The 12,127-nt window shown below is 36.7% G+C and overlaps 1 protein-coding gene across 1 annotated transcript in view; it reads left to right on the top strand.

Annotated features, from left to right (window-relative positions):
• The window catches only part of LUZP2 (leucine zipper protein 2), a 282,593-nt gene that overhangs the window by 169,074 nt on the left and 101,392 nt on the right, over positions 1 to 12,127 (top strand). Inside the window, exons 3-5 of the mRNA XM_075047108.1 lie at positions 2,674 to 2,791; positions 4,277 to 4,347; positions 8,047 to 8,128. Coding sequence (XP_074903209.1) covers positions 2,674 to 2,791; positions 4,277 to 4,347; positions 8,047 to 8,128 — 271 coding nt within the window. The remainder of the gene's footprint in view (positions 1 to 2,673; positions 2,792 to 4,276; positions 4,348 to 8,046; positions 8,129 to 12,127) is intronic.

Raw genomic sequence — 12,127 nt, 5'->3', positions numbered from 1 at the left:
TTAAAAATTCGGGAGATGTCCTAGTTTATGCAAATCACTATGTATCATTATTTAGAAGGCACTAGAGTGAAATCTGTGCCAACTGAATACCCATGGGGCACCGTAATTGGCTGCTTGGGACAGATGGCCTTTAAATGCTCAAGCTACACTGGAATTGTGTGTGGAGTGGGGCGTGGGCCTTTAAAGGAATCATTAAAACAGAGTGTTACCACTTGCAGGTAATTATTTTTTTTAAAATGCAGGGTTTAACTTTAAGCAAAAGCACAATTTTGTTGGCAAAAGAGACCATTGAGCCTAACGTGCTTTTTGTGACGCTTAAAGAGGAATGGAAGCGATGACCTTAGTGAAACTACCTGATTACTTTAGCATGAGGAAATTCCTCCTTGACCTCTGTTCATTGGCAAATTAAAATGGGAGCATTCTCTGAAGCTTGTCAAGCTGATTACACGTAATGTTGTTACTGCTGAGGTGAGCCGGCTCTTTTACAGTGATGTATACCTTGTTTAAAATCACGCATAGCTGGAGAGGTAACAAAAATCCTATACGTGTTTCGATGTGAAACTTAATGTAGAAGATTTTATTTACATTGCATGTAACGACCAGAATGCTAATATTTATCAGGTATTCTAGCACTAGCTTGGTTTAGTTTGTATAGGTTCTTTCATTCAATTTGATAGAAAAATTTGAACCAAAGCCTCCATGTAAATAATGCTAAATTCTGGAAGGTTCATAATCTTGGCATATAGATTTTCCTGTAAACCCATGATGAGTTTGACTCCATGACCTCTATTTGAGAGAGTTTTTATTTTTTATAACACTAATTATCCATCCATATCAAGGATAACCAGATTACTTATGGGTGCTGTTTAGTTACTAGTAGGTAAACATGCTGAGTCCTGGCGTTATCTCCTTACACTGACTTCACCCTGTGTCTTCTCACAGTCATTCTCAGAGGTACTTATTGTTCCCCCACCAGATCTGCAGTTTTTCCTTTCCTCTGCTGGATGAATATAATTGAAATGGTCTGAAACCACAATTTCTTGAAATAAAGTTCATCCACATATTGAAAGAAAAAGCAAAACTTATCAAGAGAATAAAATATTTTACTGACAGCTGAGCTTTTATCTACCAGCTGTGGAATGTGTTAGAAGATTGTAGTTTTTATGGTACTATTCTGGGAAAACTTAAGGTTTTGTTTTGTTTTGTTTGGGGTGGGGGGGGGGAGTGGATCTCAGTCCTGTTTTCCATTTCAACTTTCCTCTAAAAGAGAACTTCTACTGTAAAATTAAACAGTTGACCTAGCAATTGTGCTGAAGATCTTCACTGGGCATGCTACATTGCAGCCCAAAACATCTCAGTTCTTGTTTTACAGCAGCAAGCAGAAATTGGACGTGTCTTGTGTTTCATTAGAGATGCAAACTCAAAGAACTCTATGCTTTTTAATTTGCAACATTCTGTCAAAGCCAAATATAATTATTGCTGAAGCTTCAGTATAACGTCAAGTTTCTTTGCCTAAAGTCTTGTGTTGATGAAAGAGATGTTTTATACACTTTCATCTCTTCTAGGTATCCAAAGTATGATTTAATATAGAATAATTTTCTTTTTTTCATAAATCTATCATATTTCATGAACTGTCTATTCCTAAAATAGATAGGACTGGTATTAGATAGCATATTTAATTTGCTTTACAGAGTTTCTTTGCTAAAATCTGTATTCAAAATCCATTAAAGGAGCGTTAGGATTCCTGTTTAACTTCAAGGTCTTGTATCTGATAATAAAATAGTACTGATGTGTGGCAGAGTTGAGGTTCTTTTTTCCCCCTTTTTAGAACCAGAGGTAGAGCAAGGAGGAAAAAAAAAAATATTAAAATTAAGTTGTAGAAGGAATGGATTTTTCAATTTACTGATCAGTCTTCCTAAAAATGACAGTTTTAAATGAAAAATTATGTTGTTTTAAAATAACTGTAATGTTTGCTTTTTTCCTGAAATGGAGTATGAGAGTTGGATCTGTGTTTCATTCAACCTAAAACAATATGTGTTGGATTTATTTCATTGTGGATTTTATAAAAACTTTAAAATGTATAGTTACATTCCAAGTAAAAATTACCATTTTGAAAAGGATAGACTATTTTGACATCCATTAATTAATAATTAATTTTGACTCCTCTTAGCATATTTGTCAGTTCTAGTTTATACTGTGAGGAGGTTTAAGTGAGGAGAAATTGCGGAATGAAATAAATTTTACAAAGTTAAAATAGATCCGAATCATCCTTCCCTCAAATTACTGGGTGTCACAAAACTTCACACTTCTTTCAAAGTTTTTCTTGGTTTCTTGCATGGAATGTCAAGAAACAGGAAAAATCTCAGGCTATGTACCACCACGCATGTTAAAGACATCCTTTCTGTCTCCTGTTCATCACAGACAATACACCAATTGCAGTGTTTCAGTCTGATAATTTGCATACTCAGATGCAGCACATCATTTTGACATGTAAAACATCTATTTATCTACATTAGCTGAAATCACTGTTATATAGGTGAACAGGGGGACACGCTCCAATTTGGAATCTATAAAAAGTGTTGGAATTAATTCAGTTTGGATGAACTAAGACTGTTTTTCAACTGCATTGAGTGATGTTTTGAGAAGATCTCATGCTTTTATTTTCTGTGTTAGACAGGGCTATGAAGAACTGGAAAGACAGCTGAAAGAAGTCTTTAAGGAAAGGAGCAATATCCTTCGTCAACTCTCGAAGACGTCGAAGGAACTCGAGGGAATTAAAGTAAACCTCCAGGTTAGGTTCTCCCTTGGTTTCTGTAGGATTACTTACCTTGGCTTTTTCATATTGATATCTATTTATTACAAAAAATGTGGTGTTTTTTTTTTTTAAATATATGAATAATTATGGTTTTGTTGATCTTTTACTTAACATATAGCAGACATTTTTATGGAAAATGTAACCCTAATGAGTTAGGCCCTTTGTCCACTTATTCAAAGAAAATAAACTAAGTATGAAAATAGGGCATAGTAGAACAATAAAGGAAGGGAAGGAAAAAGAATAAGCTGTCTTAGTGGAGTTACCACACATTTGTCCTGGCAGCTACTATAAAGGATTTCCTTTGCTGTTGGAGGTTGCATCTTTGCTGATGAGTTACATATACTCAGCCTAGTTTAGCTGCTCACTTTACCCACCTGACATGCCACCTACACGGACTGACTGGATTTACCGCAGGGTGTTACTTTACAAGTTTAGCTGACAAATTGTGCTAGATGAGCCACCAGCTAGAGCTGAGGCACCTCTGCGTTTAACTTTTCGGTGTCATGGGTAGGCTGAAAGGGCCGTAGTCAGATTAACTCTGGAGTCAAATCAACTCCTCAGACTGAAAAGTGGATTAAAAATCCTGCTCTAGATTTGAGGTGCTGAAAGCACCAGATGTTCACTTGAGAGCACGCCTGTCTTTTCCAGATATAGTCTGTTGGTCTGGTGAAAACGTTCAGGCTCATTATCAGTTGAGATTTGTCTCCATTTCATACCATTTTAAAGGACAGTATTTTTCTGACATCGCATTTTTATCGTCATGTTGATGTAAGCTAGATGGAAAAAATATAAGGAGTGAAATCCCTATACCTGTTCACAGAAGAATACTGGTACAATGTATCAGTACTGTGCTATATTATCTTAAAATGTTATATTGTCTTATATTCCAGACTTCTCTGGTTCTAATTAATGTGAACTCTTGAGTCTTTTCTTCTTTTTTTTTTTTTTGTTTTGTTTTTGTTTTAGTGCTTTATCACTCCTTATTATGGTAGGGGTTTTCTTCTTACTTTTTAGAAAAATGTGCTTCTCCTTGTAACAGTTATTTTAGAGTTGGATTTCTTATGCAGCACAATTGAAGCTAGTATTCAGCAAAATCATACTGCGAGATATTTTAGACTCAACACTGCAGAGATCCAGATATAGGCAAAGAGCTGTAGTAGTATCTTCTGTATATAGACACATATCTTCGTCATACAATTTCAATGCTTTTAGTCATTTGTTTGTTTCTAAATCTACTTACTTTATTTGATTAGCTCTCATTTAATATTTGAAAAACAGCTGTGTACAGTTAGCTGTGGTGAGTTACGGTAAAAGAAAAGTCAGGCTGTTCCTCTGTTTCTCACAAGTGGTAATATCTGTAATTCACTGGGAACATTTTATGAAAGAGGACCAAATTAATCATTTCACAGATGAATAATATTAAAGACCTCTTTGGTAATAGAGTTCTTCCTTTGCTATCAGTCTTTGAAAAATGATGAAGCATCAGCCAAAAATGATGTGCAGAAACTTCTGGAACTGGGCCAAAAGCAAAGGTAAGACCCTACCTCCTCCCTTCTCTTTCCGTTTCCAGACTGAAAACTGTCAGACTAGGAAATTCCATTTTTCCTTTTACTTTAATCTGCAAACACTATTGTATTTCAGAATCTGATGATTATAACAGTAAAATAGGGGCAGGGAATGTTATTTGGGGAAGTTTCTGAAACAAATGATGTATTTACTGATATTGGACATATGTTAGGAAAAGATATTGAAATGCTGGAGTGAGATATAGCAAAAGAAGCGTGGCCAGCACGTCAAGGGAGGTGATTTTCCCTCTCTACCCTGCTCTCATGAGACCCCACCTGCAGTACTGTGTTCAGCTCTGGAGCTCCCAGCATAAGAAGGACATGGACCTGTTGGAGTGAGTCCAGAGGAGGGCCACGAAGTTGATCAGGGGGCTGGAACACCTCTCCTATGAGGACAGGCTGAGAGAGTTGGGGTTGTTCAGCCTGGAGAAGAGAAGGCTCCGGGGAGACCTTACAGCAGCCTGCCAGTACCTAAAGGGGGCCTGCAGGAAAGCCGGAGAGGGACTTCTTTTTCCAAGGGCCTGTAGTGAAAGGACAAGGGATAATGGCTTTAAACTGCAAGAGGGTAGATTGAGATGAGATGTAGGGAAGAAGTCCTTCACTATGAGGGTGGTGAGGCACTGGAACAGGTTGCCCAGAGAGGTTGTGGCTGCCCCATCCCTGGCAGTGTTCAAGGGCAGGTTGGATGGGGCTTGGAGCAACCTGGTCTAGTGGAAGGTGTCCCTGCCCATGGCAGGGGGGTTGGAACTGGATGATCTTTAAGGTCCCTTCCAACCTAATGCATTCTATGATTCTAATCTGCTAAAGAAAGGGATTTTTAATTTCTCAGGAAGGTTTAGTCATGAAATTTTCTCTTAAAGAGAATAAAAACAGAAGTTTTCAAAAATTACTAGTGGATGGTAATGCCCTGTTAATTGAATTATTAAAGTATCTCCATCTCTGAATTTGGAGATGATGATATATATTTGTTCAGGCCTCTTAAATATTCATGCATGTAGACACTCAAAATCACTAGTCATTGTGCAAATGTAGGAATACTTGCGCTGGATATCTGTGAAGAAAGCAGGAGGAGAGAAGAATATTCACTTCAGATTATTCATTGAGCACTTAAGAAATTTAAGAGTTTCTATGCCTGGGAATGCAAGCTCCCAGTCTGGTCCTTAGTCTCAAGTCCCTTAGTGCTTGATCGCAAGTAATTCTCATCATTCTGCTTTTCTTAATTCTTGGAATTCAGACCAGCAACTAACATCATCAATACAGTTTTAATAACAAGAAAACATAGGTAATATAGGGATCACTTTCACTGAAACAATATTATATAATGAATGCACCTATACTTCATATTTTTCCTTAGAAAAAAAAATTATTGAAAAACTTAATAAAGTTCATATTTCTTTCATTGTTAGAAATGCAATATTTAAATCCCATGGCCATCTTATTGCGGATATTGTATTTAATAGAAGTACATATGAAATTGCATTTCTACAGAGAAGGTTTGTGATAAAATGACCTTCAGTTCTTCAATACACAACAAATAAGAGCCATACTACAATATGCATAGATGTTCTCATTTTTACTGTGATAGAGGAGAATTAGATACACAAGAATCTTTCAGGTATTCCAGACAATGATTTCATTAAATTAAATGATGAAAGCAAAACTTCAGCTAACGTTCTATTTAAACACTTATATGGCTTGGGTGCAACTGAGGGTATATGTCTGAGCATCATAGCTGCCCTTGTCACTGACTCCATCCTTCATACAGGAATGTGATTGTGTAGTGGTTTGATTGTTGTGCAGCTTTTATGAAACAGAGAGATTAATTGATTAAAAATATTAATGGCCTGTTTAGTAAATAGATCTTCATTGCAGGTGGGAAAATTAAGGGAAAATTTTACGACGTACTACAAATATTCTTCCCAATCTCCTCCTTAAATCACTCCTTAGTCTCGCAAGGTCCACCCAAAAGTACATGTTGACTTTTGTTTCTAAGGGATTCGGCTATTGAGCATACTGCACAGCAGCAGTTCCCAGAGATAGACCCTGGATCAGTGCAATATGCTGCTGAGCAGCCCTCGCCCTCTTTGTGAAAATAAAAGGCTTTTACAATATACTCCAAGAAAATGCTTTGGAGCTACTAAGGTCACTTGACAGCTGTTTACAGGCTTACTGGATTTCACTTCCAGAGGGGTGTGGAAGTTCAGAGTAAGAAGGAGGTGTTAAAAATGTGCCAGGGTATCTCCTTCACAGAATTTCACTAAGGGTCACAGTTTATATGCCAAAAGCCTCAGGCTGTGCTTCATCTGCAGTAAGTGAAGAACAGTGAACATAGCGTTATGCTTAAATCTATTGTAGTTGAATCAAAATTCAGAATATATCCCAATATTAATCTTATGATCTTCTTTCTTTGGACAAACGTGAGCTGCGTTTGGTCCGTGAAAACAACTTTGATTATTCTCTGCAGTGATGGATGATACAGTAAAGTTTAGAATGCTAGAATCTCAGCTTGTGTAAGTAGATGTATTTCTGCTGACTTCAAATTAGATTTTTTTTTTTTAATCCCTTTTGTTAGAATTCTTCAGTATTTCCCAAGTTGCCAGTAAAACTTGGTCACTTACTATGATACCTCAAGTTTTATTCTGTGCACCATCAGCACTTTGAAATGATTGCACCTGTTTGTATGCTGTATTGTGCTGATGGTGCATTGGTTTCATGCTGCTCAATCACTATTTCAATTAAATCTGTTCTGCACTATTGTTGCCGAAATTGCTATAAGTCGTAGAGTTATTGGCTAACAAGAAAGATGATCCAGCAGCTCACAAGTTCTGCTCTTGTATGAACTAGATGGTTTCCATTCCAGTTTAGTTTTCGCTGGGCTAAATTATTATCTGTGTGTAAACTCAGTTCCGTGTTGGTCTTCTGTGAAGGTTTACCCATGCAAGCAACAGCCCTGAAAAAGCTCTGCAGCTCTTCTGAAATATGTCACTGCTCTAATTTGCCACAGCTCCAAAGTGTGTCATATGCTGTGGGTAGAAAGAGATGGCCAGCAGAGGATCTCAGCCCACCATAATTCTCGCAATTTGGAGAAATTCTCTGACTGCATCAGTAATGCAAAGGGGTTTTTTGGTTCAAATAAAGCCCAATCCAAGCAATTATCCTCTTGGTTTTGTGTTTTTTTTGTGTGTTGGTTTTTTTTTTTCCTTGTCTACTAGAATCTTCTACTGAATTTTGTGTTGCTTGCCTCTAGAAAGAGCCAAGTAAAGGTTGAATTTTATCAGAGCATTATTTATTTATTTATCTTAAAGCAGGTATAAACTAGTTCTTATTGATAATAATATGGTTCCATTTTGGTGTGTTTTCAGTAGCTCACTTTCCTCATTTTTTTGGTGCCAATCCTTTTTGCTAGAAATTATACACTGGCAGATGTTTTGCACGGCAGGCTATTCAGTAGATGTAAAAGATGGCCAATTTCCATCATAGATAATTTTTGTCTTGAGTTGGCACTATTGTTCATGGGGTCATTATGATTTTATTAGCAAGACTTATAGACACAGTACATCTGTCTGTTGCTCTGAATAATTAAAGGTGCCTTTTCTTGAATCTGAAGAATTATTTTGTATTGGACATTTGTGATGAAGTTTGTGTTCTGTGTTTTCAACAAACTAGGGAAGAAATGAAATCTCTCCAGGAGGCCTTTCAAAAGCAGCTTAATGAGGCAGCTGAAAAAGCAGAAAAGCAGCAGGCTACCGTGAGTGATTCCCTGTCCTTCTTTCGTTATTTTTGTTTGTTTCTTCTGTCTTTTTTTAATCCTTCTGCCTTGAGATTTTGTCATGAGCTCAAATAACTTTGCATGTAAACTTGGATTTGAAGTGTTAGTAGTCTACAAGCTTCAGGAGAAAGGAGCTGAAAAAAAGTTTGTGTGTTCAAAATTGCTAAGATCCGTGTCTTCACTTGTTTCTGTGGGATTTAGGTGTGTGTATACGCTTTTGGAGATTTGGCCTGGAAACTTGGGCCTAAATCCTTTCCCTGATGAGGTTATCTTTATGGACCCTTATGTCTCATCTATACCAACATACACTGTCATACACCCATTGACTTTCTTGGAATCACTACAAATTTTCAGCAACAAAATAGGTAATAGAGTGTCCGATTTTGACCAGACTTGATCTAACTATCACTATAGGAAGGTGTTCATTCCCATTAAGATTTCATGCTTTAATGAAGTTCTGTTTCTGGATAAACTGTACAATTGGTTGGATTTTTGTGTAGCACTGTAATGTTGTGGGGCATAAGATGCCACATTTTGCTATTGTGGAAAAAAAAAAAAAGTAGAATCATGTTTGCTGTTTAAGACGTAGAAAGGAATTTTTTCCTATGTTGGTTAGTAGTATTCCTATAACACAAACACCACTGAGCATAAGTTGACTATATAATCTCCAGAGGTCCCTTCAAACCTCAAGTGTTCTGTGATTCTAACTCTGGACTTGAAAAGCTGCTAGAAGGTTTTATAGATCTATTTTTAGTTTCATATTGGATAATTACTTGTTTATTTAGTAAGATTTTACTGTCTCCCAGGCTCACAAAACAAAAGTTCCTCCAAGACAGACGTTTAAAAATAATTACAAAATTTAGCAGATATTTATAATATGTGGCCTTATGCCCTTGGTGAACAAGACATGAATTTATGCCCTGAGCGAACAAGTTGAGAATGCATGTTTTCCATGCTACCTTCTAATTAGAAACAACATAGATTTTGAACTAAAATATTCCTTTTGCAGGTTTCTTTCAACTAAAAAAATCTGCACTTCTTTTAAGGTGATTTTGTACTGAGACAAGATATATAGTCCGGAAATAAGAAAAAATGAGAACTTAGTTGTCTCCGCTAAGTACGAAGAACATGCTGGTTGAAAGTTGTCTTTTCTCAGGTGCACAGACACATTCCCACAAGCTTTATCAGCACAATGAATTCTAGTCCTACAAATTAAAGGTGAAAAATGTGTTTTGATATTTAATGTCTCTATTAGATTTTGATATTCAAGACTAATTCAGCTGTAGGTTAAATAGATCTCAGAGGTACTGAATGGATTATTGGCTCTGTTGTTCTTTGTGATATAGTGCTTTTTTTAAATTGAGCAGCAGTGCCTTGTGTATATCCAGTCCACACCCTAGCACTGGGGAAGAGCACAAGATTTGTTCTACACAAGTCAAACAAAATCTACTGTTTACTGTAAGCAAAAATATTACCTAGTGCAGAAATCAGGAAAAACCCCTCTGAGTGTACAACAGAACTTGACTTGGAGTGTTGTCAGCTGGTTAGAGAAACTGAATTTTTGAGCTGTATTATAAAAATTGCTAGTAATAGAAATTAAACTTGCCACTGATTGTAGGGAAAGCAGAACCGTGTCCTTGGTTTGTGACATTTATTTCTTTATGCCTCAGGGTACAATGTACATAATGAAGCTCACCAATACAGTGAGACTGAATGAATATTCAAAAAGTGCTTCGGGATCCTCAGATGAGAGCTGCAATAGAAATGGAAATAAATATTATTGCTGTCACACAGGGTTACTTTACACCTGGTTTCTCCATGTGTTTCATGTTTTTCTGAAAGCAATACGATTGCCGTGAAAGAAGGTCTAGGTACTTTGAGGCAAGCCTAGCTAGATGATGGGAGCTTGAATTTAATTCTAGTTTAATGAATTGTGAGTCTTGTTTCTAATCCAATTTAAGCACATTTTATTCTACAGGATTTGGTGAAGTAAATCTTGATTTTCATCAGAGTAAATAAGAATAGAATTACATTTCTCAAAGCCAAATGAATAAAACACTGGAGGGGGGTTGGAAACACTTCTTTTCTGCACTTGCCAAGGAGGCATAATACAATGCTCACTGTATGTTAATTGGCTGCATATATTCAACAGGGAACACCTGCCGGAAGGTGTTCTTTATTAGATAAATGCAAAAGTGTAAGTAAGAATTTACAAGAATTAAGTCAAATTACATTAAAAATAACCTGGAAAGTATTCAAGGACTCTGACCAAATCAAAAGAACAATGGAGACACCACAGCAATATATTACACTTTGCATCCACATCTTCTGCAATGTATGGCAAAACTCCTCACTATCAGTTGCACAAATGATTCATCAGAAACAACGTTATCGACATTATTGTGCCTGCTTATCCATTTTTGGGGCCCTTTAAGATGAGAGAAGCCAAGAATGGTAGGCAGCTGAAAAATTGCTGTTCTGAGGATCTGCTGAAGTGCTGGGGGGTAGAGTCTCTCCTAGAGCAGCCAGCAGAGCTGCTGCTGGGTAGTGACGACTTTCTGAGGGTAGAAGCAGCAACTCAGGCTTGAGGAAACAAAAAAAGAGATGTGAAGACACTCCTGTCCTTTAAACTACTAATCGCACTGAGGGCGGACCTGGGGGCCCGTAGCAGGAGTGAGCGCTCCCTTTCTGGGTTCTTCTGCATCTGTAGCACTAACATATGAAGAACAGCATCAGTCTGTCTTGGGACAGGTCTTTTCTAGAGAATATATGGCAAACCTCGGATAAATTTATGCCTCACGTTTTAGCTGCTCTACCTGGGATAGTAAAATGTGCAGAGGAATACTAGTTGTGATACGGGTGGTTTAAATTTTAGAGTAGCCCTATGTTGCAAAGTTCAAGGTCAAATGCAGTCTTCCAGAAAGCCTTGTTTTGTGAGGGAGCTTCTCTACAGACCATCTCACGCTAGAACTGTGGATTATTTGTATACCAAAAAGCATTTCTTAAATAGATAAAGCTTGTTAGTCAGAAGTTCTGGGTTTAGTTATATAACATGTATATAAAATATGTGGGACGTAATTCCAAATAACCTGTTGTCCTCTTTAACAATTGATAAGGGTTGACAGAGCTTTTTGTTCTGCATTTAATATCAAATACCTAAGCAATGTATAATAGATTGTTATGCAGTTATAAAAATTATTTATAATGTCAAGCTGTATCTCTAAACGTGAAGTGGAACCACTTCTTCTAGAAACAGGATTAGGGACCATGGACTAATTTTCACTTTTGTTAACAAAAAGGCAGAGGGCAAACGAGACATGTAACTTGAAAGTTGGGGTTTGTTTGGTTTGGTTTGGTTTTTTTCCCCCCAGTGATTTTGAAAAATAGGGTAAGTAGTGATTCTGTATCTATGCAGTAGGTTAACAGGCTTCTTAGAGCTTTTTGGAGATGCGCTTTTCACTTGACTGTACTTCACACTACCTGCTTGTATCTTAAGAAACAGTTATTTTTTTAGGAAGTAACCTTGAGGTTTGCAAAGTTGTTTCCCGTTAACTGCAATTAAAGTTTGTAAGAAGAGCTGGATAGCTCTGGATGAGGGAGAAGATAAAGAATAAAACAGGAAAATACTCAAAAAAACCAGTTTGACAAAGTAGAGTAAGCTTTTAGTATTCCTTTTACATTTTGTTTCTGTTGGTATTTTATATCATACTAACAATTTTTAAAAAGACATGGTGATGGAATTGTTTGACAATACAATTATAGTACTGTCTGTCAAAATAAAGGAGAAAAATATGTCAGTGTAAATGCCTTTTTCCCACTTGCTCAGTGTTCACTTTGAAAAATGAGAATTAAGTAACACATTACGTGTGACTTGTAAAAATAAACAATATGGTTATTGTGAAATCAGTGTAAGAAAAATCAGGCTTTTTCTTAGTAATGAAAGACTTAAGAGTATATGGGGAATTTAATTCAGAGATA

Source organism: Buteo buteo, chromosome 16 (assembly GCF_964188355.1).
Source record: "Buteo buteo chromosome 16, bButBut1.hap1.1, whole genome shotgun sequence".
Taxonomy (NCBI): Eukaryota; Metazoa; Chordata; class Aves; order Accipitriformes; family Accipitridae; genus Buteo; species Buteo buteo.
Note: the sequence above shows the minus strand (reverse complement) of the source record. Positions and strands in the feature narration are given on the sequence as shown.